Source organism: Artemia sp. Qi Xiang Cuo, chromosome 14 (assembly GCF_049724085.1).
Source record: "Artemia sp. Qi Xiang Cuo chromosome 14, ASM4972408v1, whole genome shotgun sequence".
Classification (NCBI taxonomy): Eukaryota; Metazoa; Arthropoda; class Branchiopoda; order Anostraca; family Artemiidae; genus Artemia; species Artemia sp. Qi Xiang Cuo.
Window position 1 is genome coordinate 47,173,478 of NC_142807.1, and position 18,788 is coordinate 47,192,265.

Below are 18,788 nucleotides of genomic sequence, written 5' to 3' on the forward strand. Positions count from 1 at the left end.
GCTGGATCTACCTGACCGTAAAGAGGTGTAAAATACCTACAGAAAATAGATCGAAGGTAAGAATATAGGCGTACGATATGCTGGATCTACCTGACCGTAAAGAGGTTTAAAATACCTACAGAAAATAGAACGAAGGTAAGAGTATAGGCGTTCGAATGCTGGATCTACCTGACCGTAAAGAGGTGTAAAATACCTACAGACAATAGAACGAAGGTAAGAGTATAGGCGTTCGAATGCTGGATCTACCTGACCGTAAAGAGGTGTAAAATACCTACAGAAAATAGAACGAAGGTAAGAGGATAGGTGTTCAAAATGCTGGATCTACCTGACCGTAAAGAGATGTAAAATACCTAAAGAAAATAGTTCGACGGTAAGAGCATAGGCGTTCGAATGCTGGATCTACCTGACCGTAAAGAGGTGTAAAATACCTACAGAAAATAGAACGAAGGTAAGAGTATAGGCGTTCGAATGCTGGATCTACCTGACCATAAAGAGGTGTAAAATACCTACAGAAAATAGAACGAAGGTAAGAGTATAGGCGTTCGAATGCTGGATCGACCTGACCGCAAAGAGGTGTAAAATACCTACAGAAAATATATCGAAGGTAAGAGTATAGGCGTTCGAATGCTGGATCTACCTGACCGTGAAGAGGTGTAAAATACCTACAGAAAATAGAACGAAGGTAAGAGTATAGGCGTTCGAATGCTGAATCTACCTGACCGTAAAGAGGTGTAAAATACCTACAGAAAATAGATCGAAAGCAAGAGTATAGGTGTTCGAAATGCTGGATCTACCTGACCGTAAAGAGGCGTAAAATACCTACAGAAAATAGAATGAAGGTAAGAGTATAGGCGTTCGAATGCGGGATCTACCTGACCGCAAAGAGGTGTAAAATACCTACAGAAAATAGATCGAAGGTAAGAGTATAGGCGTTCGAATGCTGGATCTACCTGACCGTAAAGAGGTGTAAAATACCTACAGAAAATAGATCGAAGGTAAGAGTATAGGCGTTCGAATGCTGGATCTACCTGACCGTCAAGAGGTGCAAAATACCTACAGAAAATAGATCGAAGGTAAGAGTATAGGCGTTCGAATGCTGGATCTACTACTACTACTACTAACAACTCACCGCAGCACCAAGCCGTCTGAGGCCAACACAGCTACGCACGCTCCTCCTCCACCCCAATTTATTCAAAGCCTCCCTGTTTACACACGCCCTCGAAGTTCCCATTTCCTTTAAATCTTTCTTTATGACGTCCTCCCACACCAGACGGGGACGACCTGTTTTCCGTTTAGCCCTAGATGGTTGGCCGAAAAGAACAATCTTCGGCAATCTGTCATCCTTCATCCGCACAACGTGCCCTAGCCACCTCAACCTTTCTTTCATTATAGCCCTAGAGAGCGGTATTGAACCACATTTTTTGTATAGCCTATTGTTTGAAATACGGTCAGTCAGCCGGTACCCAGAACAATCCTTAAGCAATTTCTCTGGAAAACATCTAGCAAATCTTCATCCGCTTTTCGGAGCGTCCATGCTTCAGAGCCATATTTGACCACTGTCATCACTGTAGCTTCTAATATTCTAATATTGGTTTGCAGACTTATCTTCCTATTCTTCCATGCTGGATCTACCCGACCGTAAAGAGGTGTAAAATACCTACAGAAAATAGATCGAAGGTAAGAGTATAGGCGTTCGAATGCTGGATCTACCTGACCGTAAAGAGGTGTAAAATACCAACAGAAAAGCGAATGTAATCCTAATCAAAGAGACTTCCCAAGGACATATATTTTCTTTTATTTATAAGTTTGTGTATACAAAAAAAATAACCTTGTGGCATAACATCTTATCAAGACTCTTGTTCACTTATACCAGCTAAAGACAAAATTTGACCAGCTAATATATAAAATAACACTTTAAAATGATAGCTTTGTTCAACACAAATAATTAAACAATATTTACTCTTTTACCACAAGAAAGAAGCAAAATTATCAGGATCCTCCGGTTATAAATACTTGTAAAGACCAAGAACCAAACAATAACTTTCTAAATATTCAAAAGTCCACTAGCCCTCCCTAGAAAAGCGGGAGGAGAATGGTCAGAGAGGGACGCTCCAATGGAGGTTTAAATTAGGAGTGTGTGTAACTAGAGGACTACCAGACGAAGAATTATAAAATGGCGGGGGAGGTTATCCTTTATAGAGGGCCATCAGGCGGGGATGATCCCGCAAAGGGTCGTCAGAGGATGATCATCACATAGAAGATTATCAGATGGAGTTATTTCGACTAAAGTTATCAGGAAAGGTTTATAATTCCACTTATATGATTATTCAGGCACCTATATACTTTAAAATTCGCAAAAAAATCGTTGATCAATATTTTATGCTTATTTTCCCTTTGCAGCCTTGGAAAAGCTGGAAAATGTGAAATATGAAAAACAAAAGCCACATATTTGGAGCTATCATGACATAGGTGGAATTAGCCCCCTAGATTTCTTTACCTGACCCCCTCAATAGGTTTTCAAAAATGCATTTTTTTTATGTTTTCATGGAAAAAGATTGAAAAAAAAAATTGCCGTCCCATGAATTTGAAAAATGGACTTTTTCGAAGTGTGTTTGTGACTTGGCACCCCCTTACATTTTGTTGATTTGGCACCACTACTAGAGGTTATTCAAATGGGAGTGGTTACTCCCCCCCGGGGAGAAGTCCCTCCCGGAAAATTCCCCGCACACACAAAATTGGGCACCCAGAGAGAAAGGGCAAAATAAGTATCTCAAAATGTCGATCAGGTGTCCTAAGGGGTAACAAAAGGACCAGATATCAAAACAGTTTTTAAGACAGGGGCTGGTTGGTCTCCAATCACTTTTAACTTAAAAATAAGGACTAGAACTCTCAATTTCTGATCGAAAGAGCATCCTTCAAAGTTTCTACGACCATTAGGTGGAGTTGGGGATAACGAAGGGGCAGTTCCCCTCCTATACGGAATAAATTCTGCTCATTTTGGGGTTTAATGTTACTTTTTACTTTCGTAAAAACAGCGTAGACGAGACATTTTTTCAACTGAAAATAAAGAGTAACATTAAAACTTAAAACAAACAAAAATTATTCCTTATATGAGGGCTACCTCCTCCTCAAAACCTCACTCTTTATTCTAAAGTTGGACTTTTTGTCACAATTATTTAAAAATGACTGCTGAAATACGTTTTCAGCAGGGGGGGGGGGATTTCCGGACCTATGCCTATTTTGGAGTGGAGCACTTTTTTATACTTTCATAAAAACTCGTTTTTAAGTTTTCAGTTGCTATGGGCTGTAGTTCGTTCTTTAATAGTTCACCCCTAGGGGTCAACCACGATAATAGGGCTATTGTTCACTAAATTTAGATAATTCAGCCAATTGAGCCTAATCGTTTTTGCTTTTTGTTGTCCGTCACATAAAATTGTTAAATTTGTGAACCATTTTTTGACCAGCTCCGAATGTTCAATTACTTCAAAATTTGTCAGTATAATTATGCGCTTCCGATGACAGTGCAATACTGCGACATATAAATGCCTCCCTCTTGCATACTCTGCATCGCAGTCCCCCTTAATATTTTCTCAAATTGTCTGCTGACTAATAGAGGTAGGCTAGTTCTAGTGGCTAGGCAAGTAAAGTTCTTGGTTGAACTAGTGGTGTCAATTCAAAAAATACATAAAAGGAAAGGATTTATTTTTATTACCTAAAGGGGGCGTCTTTTTTTTTCGTTTATCAATGGAAATACCAAAAAGAAACATTTTTCAATGAAAGTACTCCAAAAAGGAGCAATTTTCAAAATTTAGGTGGGGTCAAAATACTAAGAAAGCACAGACATCCCTGCCTCACATCTCCTCATAATTGACCCCACTGGAACTAACAGACAACTATGAAATTTTAGAGAGATGTAAAAAGCTCAATTCAAAGCTATTGCTCATTTCAGCACACTTTCGTATAATTGCAATTAAAAAAAACGTAAAAAGTGACATCGAGTGGTGACAGAATTTCGAGTTCGATGTTTTTTTTTATCGTAAATTTCTAGCATCTAATAAACGGGTCACTGCGAACAGCATAAATTATAAAACAAACACAATTATACAGGACAAACAGCGTAGCAGTAAGAACGGTTCTCTGTGATCGTGGTAGCTTAAACAAAATAAACAAACTCGTTGTCTAAATGAACTAAAAAGTAGAATTTTTTTTTTTTTAATTTTTGAATATAAGTGAAAACGAGGGGTGCAAAACACACTGGGCTTTACACAACATGATTTTTTTAACTTATTTTAATGGCTCACCATTTTTTTTCATTTATTCATTCTATGCTATTTAAAGCCATATCAGTTTTCACCCCTCTTTTTCACTTATAATCACAGACTATGAAGAAAAGTATTTCACATTTTTAGTTCATTTTGAAAGCGAGATTAAGAAAGTTATATTTATTTTAGATTTAAACAGACTGAGTGACATGTATTTTTACTTATACATTTCCAATCGTCTAATAATGGTTTCAAATTTCTGAATGTCTACTGGCAAGTGAGACAAGAATGTACTTGAATGGCTTGTTTGCAATTTATAACACAGCTTTCATTATAAAAAAGACTTGGAAGACTTGAGGAAAAAAGTTTTGGAGTCCAAAAAGATTTAGAGTTCTTCGGAAAACTTTACAATTCAAAGAAAAGAAATATTTCCGCCTATTATATCATTAAAATGTTAATGCTTCGTGTAATTCTGGTAACTAATGTGCAAGGGTCTAATGTTCAAGGTCTAATGGGTCTAAAAGAGTCTCATGCGTAAGTGAAAACAGACAAAATTTGGAAGTTTGAGAGTCAAAATACAAAGCAAAAGCTACAATAGGCCTAGGGCAAATCGTGACTAACCAGGATTTAGTACACGAGGTGTTTACTCTGCATCTACTTTGAGATATTAAAAAAGACTGAATATTAACAAGAAAAATAGCGTTTAAATAAATTTAACTTTTATAACGGAAACTGTATTAATATACAAGCTGCTGTTCGAAATTTGTGTCATGCATCTTATGACAGTTATTGGTAAGATGAAGGATAAAATGAATAACGAAAGAGTATTTGAACTTATGTGAAAAATATTTGTAGCATTCATACAAGGGTATGACTAGGTCATATGAAGAGATATATACAGCACAAATAATTTCTAGAAACCACTTGAAAACAAAAATGAAGCACCTGCACTCCTTTTTTCTACAGTACCTGACGTGATGTCTATATACAGTTTCCATAAAAAAAATACTCAAGTTTCACTGCAGCACTCACTTCGGGTCTTTTCCCTTAAAACCAGTTACGAAGCCTGAATTATCTGTTATATCTTTACGTCCTTCCACGCCTTTTCCCTTCCCCTCACTATCAAACCGCTGCCGATGTGATCCTGTGTATTGAGCTGAATTTGTCAAACGATCCACAGTCGAGGATTTTACGGCAGCCTAAGAATATTAAAAAACAAAAAAATTAACAGGAAACCTTAAAATGCCTAAACTAATACGAAACTTAGTGACAGTTGGATGAAATTACCACAACATGCAGAAAATAACATTTGGTTTCAATAGTATAAGGTACAAAAATTTTATGAAGTATTTTTGATTTTACTTTTGAACAGTGGAAAGTAAAGAATAGCAGGCTTTGCTGCAGATGTTACAGTAAAGTGCCAAATTCTAGAATTTTGTACAACAAAAAGGCCCAAAAGAGGCGAAAAGGCGCAACAAAAAGTTTTTTTTTGGCCCAATTAGGGCAAAAACGCTATCTATTATAAATTATGAGAACTATTCAAATGATATTCATTTAGCATCCATGCTTCAGAGGCAACACTCGTGTTCCTAGATATGGTGTAGAGACACGCCAAAACGAAAACAATGAACAACTTGTTTTCTTTGCTAATTGTCCTTCGAAATATTTTGAACTGAAAACTGTGGTGTATAAAGCATATAAACATCAAGAAGCTAATCGATTCTGCGGATACAGTGAAAAAAGCTTCTTATCCCATTCCCGTTGAACTTGTGTTATAACATTCACTCTTGAAGTACTGCGGAGAGAAGTCAAAATTAAGCGTAGAGGCACGGGATACAGACAGAGTAATTTCTCTTCGTTTTATGTTTTAATTTCACTCTTTGGTTATATTCAAAAAAGCTTTATTTCCATCTAATTTCTCCTCGTTTTTCATACTGGTCTCCAACCTAACTCTTGACATAAAAGTTGAACTTTTATATAATATTGCTCCGAGATAAGTCTCTTCTTGTGTGTTCTATAGTAAACAACCATAGGCCTTCAATTAATATTTCTAACCAGCCACTTCATATGGAACGGATAACCGTAAAAAAAAACTTTGGAGGGAGTTCACTCAATTTGAAACTGAAGTGTCGAAGGACAACCAGCCCCTCCTTGTACTCTATTTTGCAACTCATTCCCTTTACCCTCTCTCCCAAGACATCTGACAAAGAAATACTCATTTTATTTAAAACAATCAAAAAATTCAAAGGTCTCAAGGGGGTCGGGTTGGGGGAGGGGTATTCCTCACACACGGGAGAATTTCACTTTGCTTTAAGTTTAAATGTCTTCGGTTATATTCGAGAAAGCTTATTTTTTATTTAATTACTGTTCTTTTTAAATCCCGTATACCAGCTGTCAACGCTCCCCCCATGTTTACATAAAAATTTATCTTTTGTATATAATGCTAAAAAAAAAAGGTTCATTTAGTGTATTCAACAGTAGAGAACTATATACCTTCAATGAGTTATCCTTTTTTGCCCCTAGCTACTTTGTATGGAAACATTTCAACAATTACCATTGAAATGCTTGATGGGGATAATTCGATTGGAAATTGGAAGCTCTAGCATCTGTTTCAAGTAGAGGTCAACCAGCCGTCCTGCTGTGTCAGAGTCATCTCCCTAGTAGGGACCTCTACTAGACCACTCAGAGTGTCCTCAGGTGGCGTATATGGGAACGTCCTGCGGATATGGGTAACTCAACTCCCTTTAAATCATGCCCTGTTTAACTCAAATCAACACAAAGCCTAAGAATAAGCTTGAACTAACGCTGATTAGAAGCTCAAAATTTGTCTGGAGAATTTTCTGGGGGGGGGGGGAGGGGTCGGGGAGAAACACCTAGACCCGAAAAAAGTACCAAAGCAGGTGAATTATACAGATAAAAAGAAGCTATTGGTACAAGCATAGCCGTCTCAGCATTTTGGGTGCCGGGAAGGGTAAGAGTCAAAGATTCCCCAGAAACGACTTTCACCCATAAATCAGGGAAAACATCGAAATTTCTTATTCAGAAGATGGATAGCTGAAACCCCTAATATGAGATTTGAGATTTCGTGGTGTAAATTTCATCACGGTTCCAGCCACTGTTTCTGGGTATTTCTCTTGTTTTAATTATACAAATTTTCTTATGCCAAAAGTTTTTACAAGTAACTTAAAACTTCTAAATGAGCTCAAATTAGGAATGAAACCTTCCTAGGGAGGTTAACTCTGAAAACGTCTTGGTTGATTCTTTAAAAAGAATTGTTTCTTTGCCAAGGAGCAAGTCAAAAGGTTTGATTTCATACCAAGTTTCCTAAGCTCTTTCCGTTTGATTTTGAAGTTACGTAAAAGCCTTTTATTAGGGTCATTACACATAAGATCAACAAGGATATGACACCCGCCTTCATGGGGGTGGGGAAGTAACACAAATTCTGAGAATCTCGGATGGTTACCCAATTTAGCGCCCCTACGACATTCCAGTCACCCGATAGTGTTTGAGAAAAAAGAAAAGAAAAGCAAGACGCAACTGGGTATCGAGCCCCTTTTTGCAATTTTCAAGAATTTGTTTTGTATTTGAATACATTTTTTTCCCTAGGTAGTTTTTCAATATTTTTTTTTTATTACTTTCAAAGGTGACTGGGAAGGGGATTATTCAAGAAGGGCATTAAACAACAGTTTAAGGGTTTCGAATCACAGAGTTTTTAGTCGTAGACCTTTTATGGTTTTAAGTCTTTATACTCCAGAAGTGACACTAACATCACTTTTCGGTACCAAAAGGCATTTTATTATGGTGTCGTCATGACGAAACTACAAAACGCGCGTAGATGTAAATATTAGCTTTCAGATTACCTTAAACAGCACTCTTTCTCGTTCTAGTGCCCTATTTGTAACAAAAAAATAAAACAGAAAAAGAGAGACTCATCAACGTCTCCAGCTCTTTCTAAATTTGTTTCCACAATACACCTTTTACCATTAAGATGTATTTAAATAATAGCTATTATTCCTGAATCAGTATCAACTTCATGTTTTTCTTTAAACGAGGGCTTCTTTGCACGGGGTAGAGTTGCATGAGGCTTCAACTGAACGGGGTTGAGTTGCACGGTCGTTCAGTTGCACGAGGGTTTAGTTAAATGGAGATTGAATGCCACAAGGGTTCAGCTAAACGTGGGTTATCAACGTAATACCATCAATTACGTATTTTTTTCAAGGCTGCACTGTCTTTCTATGACGAACAAATAAACCTTCAAATGGGGATAGGTCCATTTATTAGACAGTGAAAACAGATACAAAAGTCTGGATATTTTGACCACATATACAGCGGTCGTCATCCGTAGAAACACTAAAGTATTAAGATTAAAACGTAACATATTTACAGAACAAAACAAAATCTAAGAGATTTCTCTTTCAGAGAAATCCAGCAAATGAATCGGAAGTTATTATTTTGTACTTTATAAATATGTTAGTATTAATTTTATTTCTTTAGCGTTTCTGCTGGTGACGAACGCTGTATACGTGATCGAAATATCCAGACTTGTATCTGTTTTCACTGTCTAATAATTGAACTTATCCCCATTTGAACGTTTATTTGTTTAACGGGGGTTGAGTTGCAAAAGGCTTCAGATGAACGGGGTTCAGCCAAATGACGATTCAGTTGCAGCAGGGTTGAGTTGGAGGAGGATTGAGTTGAATGGGAATTGAGTTTCACGGGGGTTCAGTTACACGAGGGTTGAGTTGCAAGGAGGTTGGGTAACCCAGGAGTTCAATTACACGAGGTTCAGTTACACGAGGGTTCAGTTGCAATGGAACCATACTATTGACTTCTATTTTCCTAGTTTAACAGTTTTAGATAGTAATGATTTCAATACTATTCTGTATATATAGAAAAACTATCAGGGGCATAATTTTCTATGGGGTATGGGAACAACTTTAAACCAAGACCCAAGTTTGCCCCCCCCCCAAGTTGAAACTTAGCGCTTCAAAAATATTGTTAAAACTAAGATAGGCCTGTATAATTCAAGCATCCACGAAAAGAGATCAGTTTTCTTTCGTATGCCTTTGCCTTTATGGTAAAATATGGCTCATTTTTCGTTTTTCACGGTCGTTTTTACTTGACATATGAAAATCAGATGATTTCCCCCCCCCCCACTATTTTGACAAAAATACGCCACTGGGCACTATCATGTTATTATATTACTCTATTGATTTTCGTGCGCAATGAGACTAATTGTCAGCATCCTTGTCTATAGATGCCCTTAAATTTAAGGATGTCGAGAATTACAAGGTGTAGTCCAAACTTTAGATCCGAAGTGACCCAACCCAGGTCCCAAGGAGCCGACTTAAGTTTTCCAGTATTAGTTGAATTATTTTATAGATAGGTTTTCAGAGTAGGCCGAATCTTTATTTTCAGAAACTTTCAAGGTAGAATTTAGATAATTTCACTTTCAATCCGACATATAATCCAAAATTTTCATTACAATACCGCTTAGTTGTTTTTGCTAAAAAGTTGCCATTATTTACCGTCTTCTGTCAGAACCTAGTTTCATATTTTTGGACTTTAAACGTGATTCCAACAAAAGAAGATTATGCAGTTATTGGGTGCATTCCAGATGCCAATTAGCATTAATTATAATTGTCTATTCATTGTCACCTTAATCCTAAAATAATTCAAACCTGCAAAACTCCACCCTTATTTGCTCATAATAGGCAAAAATAACCGACACTTCAGTTCTTTATGTGCTTATAATCAGGGCCGTATCCAGGATTTTTTTTTTCGGGGGAGGGAAGGTTTACAAAAGAATTTTTTTTTGTTGGGGAGGGGGGGGGGGTAAAAAACGCATCAAAATTTGTTTGTCTTTATTTTTGCTAAGTTTTTACGATTTGGACAAACATTTTTTTTTATGGGGGAGGGGGTTGAAACCTCCTAAGCCCCTCGCCCCTGGATACGGCCTTGCTTATAATACATTGAATTGGCCAAGGTTTTTATTATCTGGTATTCTGGAACACCAACAATAGTGAAAAATAATCGCAATTGTTGATAGTTTTCTTTTGAAACACACCTATTATCTTTTGGTTTAGGACAGCTGTCAGTTAATAGGATGCTATTGAAAATTTTTGCCTGGCTTTCCCTACTGTTAGTGTATACTTATTTTTTCTCTTGTTTCTTTCATTTCTTTATTCACAAAGATAACAGGACCTTAGAAATACCGGAAAATGAAATCCCATGACCCAATAATTAATTACAATAGTTCTAATATATGGCAAATATCTATTGTTCTTACCGTTGTTCCAGCTAATCCAGGTGATCCACAGCTCATCATTTTTGCTTTTATGTCATCTGCATCGACTTTCTTTGCCTTAGCAAGGTCTTCGAGAAATTTCAAATAATCCGAATACGGTATTCTTTGAAGTCTGGAAGTAGTAATAAAGTCAAAAGAAGATGGCCAATAGCCTATATTGTTCACAAGATAATAAACATACGCACAAATCCAGAAACAACAAAGAATGACACAAATCTTTGAGACTGAGGTCAACTTTAGCATGATTAAATAAAAAAAAAAAGTTTTTTTTCCAACTGAAAGTAAGGAGCAATGTCAAAAATTAAAACGAACAAAAAAATATTAATCATATGAGGGGGATTACCCCCATCTCAATACCTCGCTCTTTACGCTAAAGTTTTTCTGAACTTTTAAAGAAGTTCATTATTCTAATTAAATCAGCTTATCATTGCAACGATTGTGTTTCAGGAGTTGTTCTTCAAGAAGCGGGACAAGAAGTCAAACTTTAGCGTAAAGAGCGAGGCATTGAGAAGGGGTCAGACCCCTTCATATAATTAATAATTTCTGTTCTTTTTAAAGTTTGATGTTGTTCCTTACTTTCAGGTGAAAAAAAATTCAATTTAATTTCTGATCAATTAATCGAAAAAAAAAATCGATTTAATTCCTCGCAATAGCTTCCCCACCCCACTGAATCGTGGTAATTCCTTTGTCTATTTATGTTTGATAATAAAAAAAAAACTTTTAAAATTTCTATGGGTGACAATGAAACAAAGTGACTTTTAAACGAAAACAGCAAGTGATTCAGAAGTGAAATTCTACTTTAAATGGTTTATTTTCTTTCTTTTTAGTGAAAATAAAACAAAAGAACATTTGCAGAATGTATACCTGACTGCCAAAACATGAGTGTAAGCTCAAGCTATCATACAACACGTGGCCAGCTTGTGCGCAATCGAATGATTTCAGTGTCAAACTGTTTTCAGAACATTATTCTCTGCTTAAAAGGGAAGTAAATAAAAAAAAAAATAAAATAAAATGTAATAAAGAGATGGAAGTACAGAGTCACGAAAAACAGTTTAAACAGGTACTTGCTTGAATTTTTTGAAATAAATTCCAGTGTCAGTAGTAGATATCTTTTTCCCATCAATGACGTTTGCTTGCTTCATCCATTTGTCACTTTGCGAAAGAGTAATAGTTCGGCCGTCAGATTTACTGTCGCCAAATTTTGCAAAAACTCGAAATTGTTCTTGCATCGTTAGAGGCTTTTTTGGCGAAGGCGTTGAAGCCACAGACTTAGGAGATTGCGGCTCGGCGGCCTGGTTTATTTTGAGATCGTCCAATTGCTGATTAATCATGCCAATATTGCTTGATAGTTCACCCATCTTCTGCAAAATCCATTTAATAGAATAGGAAAAGAATAGACATAATGAAACAAATAATCCAACAAATATATCGGAAAAAATAAAAAGCACTGACAGAACTTAGTTAAAAGGTAAAAGGACCATTTCATTAAGACCTCCTTGGGCAAACCTTAACTGAAGTTGTATTAAAAGTTTTTTTTCTGCGTGGTCTAAGAAAGAAGGAAAACTTACGATTTATTGAATCTAGATAAAATTATAAAGGGAATTCCTTGCGCCTGAAAAACCCGAGCTAAGATTGTCATGTCCCTGTCCCAATATTTGAAAGTTTTACATTTTTGCGACTGCTTGATCTCTATCTTCAATATTAGCATGTCTTACATTTTGGCCAAAAAAGATTCAATAGGTATATTTTTTCCCGAAGGAGGAAATACTGAACTGGCGTATGGAAAATCTTGAGTGAGGCTTAGTTTTATTCGTGATGTTGACCTAGTGCAAGTTCTTCATTATAGATTGATATGCTGCACAGCATATTGTTTTATGTCATCATAAGCAAAACGCAGACTAAAAAACTGTCTTTTTTATCATAGCATTAGTTTAGAAAGATGAAAAAGATCCGAACACAAGTCTTATCTTGCAGTCTCAAACTTGTGAGCATAAACAATACTTATACACTCGCAATGAGCTTATCCTTCTTCTTGTGTGGATCCAAATTTTAGAATTATTGTAATCATCTAGCCCTTTCTTGTCTCTTATTTGGAGTATGTCCCATAAAGCGTGCTTTGAGAGTGGCATCGAACCTGAAATCCCTAACGTCAAAGTTTGACGTAAAGCCTTTACGTCAAACGTCAAGAGGGAATAGCAGTCGCTTTTCGTACAAAGTAGGACAGTTTCTGCTCACTTGGAGTTACGTTTTCGTTCTTTACTATACTTATACACTTAATTCTTATTTTAATAGCATAAAAAGAGCAGCGTTATTTTTTTAATTGGTTATAATTGATCGCCCTATTTAGAGGGAATTCTTGGATCAATATAATTGCAAAGAAGCTTTCCTGTAACGTAAAGACTGGCAAAGTAGGCGGAGCTATTGGAAGTTCCCTAAGATATTTGGAAGGAGTGTAGCTGCTAGAATGTCTCCACGATGTCTCAGATAGGGAAGATAACTAGAAATATTTGCTGATTAAAGTCCATATTTACCCGTGGACTTGAATGAAGGTATAAATTGAATGAACAGACAACATGGATGTGATTAGAACCGTTTAATGACCGGGGCTGGGGGCTTTAAAATCAGATTTAAAGTATTCACAGAACAAGTTATTGAAGTCTGCAAAACAAAGTGGGTTTGATTTTCCTACTTTTGGTGTCAGTATTTCAATCATACACTGGAATAGCTGTCTATGAATTTAGGCATATATGCTTGTTTGTGTAAATACTAGAATGTCATTAACAAATTTCAGTAAGAATTAAATTATTAATTCTAATCGTTACATATCACATTTTTGAAAGTGTGCTTTTTAAGAAACCCAGGATTTTTTTTTATCCCGTAACATAGAAATTATGATTTCATCTATCTTTTCAGATGCAAGTTAATTTTATCGTACGAAAAACATGTAGCATGAAATTTTATTTGGGAATTTTGTGTAACATTATGTAGGCATGCTAATTTAAGAGTGAATTAAGTGTTTTGACTTTAAATAAAAAAATAGAACTTAATCAATATGATTTACGAACAGTTCATGGCTTAGTGGGACATTCTTGAATAAACTGAATTGAAACATGATAAATAACAAAGTAAGACTACACATAATTTTATTAGGCAAGAGCCACTGTATCCCCTTGTTATACATTTGAAAAAAAAAACATTTCAAATAATAATTTTTCTTCATGTTTGAAAAATTTTAAATCTCATGGGATCTTCACTAATTTTCAGTTCTATTTGATTGATTGAATTATCCATTACTAACGATAGCACATAGCTTTTCATACTTTTAAAACACACAAAGACACTTCACTGACTATTTAAGCTCTATTTGAGATAGATAAAATATTCAGCTCTATTTGAGATAGATAAAATTCTTGGGCATTAAAGCATGACAAAAACCTTTCATTAAGATTAATAGGAAAAGGAAATACCATTACAGTGAATTCTTTTGTGCGTGTGTTTATCATCTTATTTTATAGGTCTATCAAAAAACAACTAACGATTTCCCAAGTGAACCTATAAATTCTTTGTCTTTTCTCTCCTTATTTCTTAAGCTAATATAAGAATTTAATTAGTATTAATAATTTCATAATCATTTATAATATCAATTATAAATAATTATATCAATAATAAATTTAATTATTTTAATAATCCAAAAATTACCTGCCATGTCTAAAAGATAAAAATGGTAGAATAGCCACTGGGAAAAGATTTCCACAAAGTTCGAAAATTTTGCGCTATTTAAAAAGAAATTTAATTTCATAGATTGCATTGAACCCAAGTCAATTTAGAACTTGGAATTGATGTTAATTCTATTATTTTTTTTTAATTAAGGAAAATTAAGACAAAGACAAACTAAAAAATGTATTTTCGTACAATGTTTCAGGGGAATAAGAGAAGAAAAATGGTGGATCTCTAGACTTGAAAATAATTCTCCTGGCCCTAATTTGGTATGTGATATTATACATGAGTGTTTCATTAATAAGACAAAATAGTTTGTTTTACCCCAAACAAGTAATTGTCTTGGATTAGGGCGCTGAACAGCTTGAAAATACCATCCTAAAACTAAGGTGAGTCGTATATCTATTTCTGACAGTTGCACTTATTTAGCCCACACATTTCTATTTATTTTTGAAAAATTAAATGCTTTTGTTTTCTACCACAATTAATTATACCAATGATCAACATTTACATCTGGAAATACAATACAGATCCCTTCCTGAGGATCTGCCAGAATCGCAATAACGCATAAGATCACATTTAGTTTTTTCGAGAACGGTTCAGCTATAATAAATAAGCCTAAGAAATTATAAAAAAAGAAAGAAAATGGTAAAAGACTGTTAGTAATAATGATAGGATCCATCTATTATCCACATACATTAAAAAGAGAAATAGCGGAGTAAATCACGAAGAAAGAAGCAGAAAAAGGAATGAACAAGAAAAATAATCGCACGAAAAAAATTAATAAAACACAGATCAAACCGCGATAAGGAGGCGTGTATATCCTGGGAAAGTATTATCAAGCAACTATCTCTATACATTCATTACCTATACGTTTCTTATTACCATCCTGTTTATTATCTATTTAAATTTAGACATATGTTGGGTTTTCAGTCTGTTTTTCATTGGGTTTAGTTTTAGAAAATACAGCACTTTTTATTTTAGCAGAATTTTAAGCCATATCAAGGTTTTTTCTTAAATTTAACAAATAGGTTTTCAAATCTTAAAAAGTCTATAAATCGAAATTGAGTGGCACGGGGCTCAAAACCCTTTCTTTTTGCCTCGCTTGAGCTCTATATCTATTTCTCAAGTTTTCAATTTAATAAATAAAGATTTAAAAGGCCAACATAAGTCAGTTTCCACTGGATGAGGTGAAGGTAGATGCTTGAACACCCTTTCAGCGAATCATTAGGGCTCTGGATCCATTCATGGGTTTCATTCACCTAACTCAGCAGTTTTCCAAGGTAGAAAAAAAACCCTCATCTAGAATTTTCCCAAATTTTGACTTATAAGGCTTTAAAGAATTTGAAAAATGGGTCTTAAATCACAAAATTAATTATAAATTTTTAAAATCCTAATCAAATGTTGTGTTGATGTTCTCCAAAAATTATCCAGGATATTTTTTCGAGAGGGGAGGAGGGTTTCAAACCCCCCACCCCCTGGATACGGACTTGGTGTTTCAAAGCCTAGAATCATAGCAAAGGACCATTCACGTATTTGAATTTTACTGTCTGTGAACCTGTTCACCAGTTTTAATAATATTGAATTACTTTATTATCATATTAAAAAAATATTACAAGATTATTTTTTATAAATATAAATTAGAACGCCGTAGATCTCAGGGAATTCAGCAAGCTTCGGTTTTAGTTTTCCAAAGCTAAAGAGAAAGTATGGGGAAGATAAAAATATTTACATTTTAAAGTTTGAAGTGCTCCAATCAGAGACGAAAAAATATTTACCTTTTAACGTTCAAAGTACTCCTTTTCACAAGCAAACAGTTGGAATAAGAACGAACAAAAGGCATCAAATTTTGGCCATCGCTGCGCAGAGTTTAAACGAGCTGGAAACTGTTGACTGTCATGTTTACTTTCGTGCTATCTCAAAATGAGTTGGTACTTTTTCTTCCCATATTCATGGCGGTGTCAACAATGACAGGTGATGTTAGATGCAAATTGAGTTTCAACATGAGTGATTAGTTGACTGACAAATTTTCTACCCACATTTTTCAAAAAAAGAACATTCCATATTACAAGCCAAAGTACGCTTGGAAGAACGAGACTGCATGCCACTTATACACAGGATGCTGCAGGGGTGCTAAATTTTTGACATTTTTTCAACGCCTTCATACTATTTCCTATTACCCTAAGTTCATAGCCCTCAATTTTTCTTTTGTGATACAAAACCACTAAAGCATACTAGATACAGCAAGAACCCAAATAGATTTATATTAAACCAACTTATTTCATACATTAAAAAGCGCAGCACAAACTTTAGCCATTGGATTGTCGAAACAACCATTTGGATTTTCAATTTATGTATTTTCAACGGCCAAGTTAATATATTTCAAAGTAGCCGCTGAACCGTCTGAACGCTAGAACTAGCAACAGAAATCAGAGGAAATCTGACGGAAATGCGAAAACGGCCGCTATTTTCAAAAACTCACCTGTGTGAACCTGGGATTAAGCCGGAGGGGCCTTTCTAGCTTTGCCTAAGTTGTACTACATCTAGAAATGAACTATAGCAACTAAAAAAATAAGAAAAAAAAAATAAAAAAAAATAATAAGATTACCATTGGTTTTTATAGAATAAATTACCTATCAACCTCCTTTTGAATTTTCTTATCCTAGTAGATCTTAAATTAAGATGTCATCTAAACTTTAAACTCTATGAAAATGTTGTAAAAAACAAAAAGTAATTTATAAAAACGAGGAGCCGGCGTCCCCCCCCCGCAGAAAATTCCCCCACACGCCAAATTGAGCAGCCACAGAGAAACTACAAAATAGATACCTCAAAATATCGATCAGATGTCCTAAGGAGTAACAAAAAGACCAGATATCAAAACAGTTTTAGGACGGGGGCCGGTTGGTCTTCAATCACTTTCAACTTATAAAAAAAGGGGACTAAAAATTCCAATTTCCGATCGTATGCGCTTCCTCCGAAGTTTCTACGACCATTTGGGGGAGACTGGAAATGAGTAAAGGAAGGCCCCCCCTACTATATGAATTAATTCTGCTCATTTTGGGGTTTGATGTTATTCTTTACTATCATACTAACAGTATGGACCAAAAATATTCCCAGAAACCAAGAGGAATTAAATATCAATTTCTTCCTCCACCCCTCCCCCACCCCTTCCTTAGAACTAATACTACACTTACCTGAAGGCTCAACGAGAGTTGGAATGCTTGGGCATTAAAATGCGCTTTTTGAGGTATTTGCCCCCTCCCTAACAACAAAACTATCAGAGAACCCTATTGTAGAGGTCTAGATCTCTCATCTACAAATATTTGGAATTGTGCATGTTTTACTAAAGAAAGATCATGGATGTGTGATCACTCTCCAGATATAAAAAAGGACCATATATCAAAAACAGTTCTAGGACAGGGGTTTTTTGGCCTCCAATAACTTTTGATTTAAAAAAAAGAACTAGAACTCTCAATTTCCAATCGAACTTGTATCCTCTGAAGTTTCTACGACCATGAGTTGGAAGTTAGGGATGAGGAAGGGGCGGTTCTCCTCCTATATGGAAAAAAATTTGCTCATGTTCGGGTTTAATGTTACTCTTTACTTTCATAATAACAGTGTAGGCCATAAAAATTCCCCGAAATCAAGAGGGATTATACATCAATTTCTATCTCCACCCCCCCCCCCCCACCTTCTTTAGAACTAGTTCTATATTTAACTGAGGGCTCAATGTGTAAGTTTCAATTTAATACCCTTAGCCGTTCTTTAGATATTGCTGATACGCCCTTTCAATAGCTAGCACGCACATAGTATGTTTTGATTGTGTTCGGCATTCCTCTCCAAAGCTGTGGAGTGTTATGCCATCTCTAAAGACATAGTTATTTGACCTTTAGAATATTAATAAAACAATTTTTTTCAACCAAACCTAAGGAGCAACATTAAAACTTAAAACGAACAGAAATTTTATGTAAATCAGGGAGGTTTCTCCCTCCTCGGAACCTCGCTCTCACGCTAAAGTTTTTTGACACTTTTAAAAAAGTTACTTATTGTTCTAATTAAACAACCATTGTGCTTCAGGAGTCGTTTTTAAAGAATTGGGACAAAATTCAAACTTTAGCATAAAGAGTGAGGTGTTGAAGAGGGGGCAAGCTCCCTATAAATACGTAATAAATTTTTTTCGTTTTAAATTTTAATTTTGCTCCTTTCAGTTGAAAAAAATTGTTTTTTTATTTAATTTCTGATTTTTTTTTAAATAACGCCAGGAAATAAGGCTCCACCTCCACAGAAAAATCCCCTATTCACGGAAATATCCTCTGAACAAATAATTTAACCCTGACAATTACCCTTAACATCTCCACGTCCAAAATGGAGTTGGTAAAGACATATGCAAGACATATAAAGAAAGCAAGACATATAAAGAAATTTCGTCTTATAGGAATTCTGGATAATTCCCCCAGTATAAAATTTCCCCTGAAAAGTTCACCCACTGGAAGCTTCCCTTT

At 35.4% G+C, this 18,788-nt stretch overlaps 1 protein-coding gene across 2 annotated transcripts; it reads right to left on the bottom strand.

Moving 5' to 3' along the window:
• Positions 1–1,779: 1,779 nt before the first annotated feature.
• LOC148944539 (tubulin polymerization-promoting protein homolog) lies at positions 1,780–16,205 on the bottom strand. 2 transcript variants are annotated; one of them, XM_089099797.1, is made up of 4 exons: positions 16,065–16,205; positions 11,638–11,930; positions 10,552–10,681; positions 1,780–5,461 (listed from the first exon to the last, which is right to left on the bottom strand). In XM_089099797.1, exons 2-4 carry the CDS (start codon positions 11,925–11,927, stop codon positions 5,291–5,293), a joined length of 591 nt encoding a protein of 196 aa, XP_088955923.1. In that variant the 5' UTR covers positions 11,928–11,930; positions 16,065–16,205; the 3' UTR covers positions 1,780–5,290. The 2 variants fall into 2 exon arrangements, with proteins under 2 accessions (XP_088955923.1, XP_088955924.1); XM_089099798.1 differs by lacking the exon at positions 16,065–16,205 and adding an exon at positions 13,868–13,879.
• Positions 16,206–18,788: the final 2,583 nt, after the last annotated feature.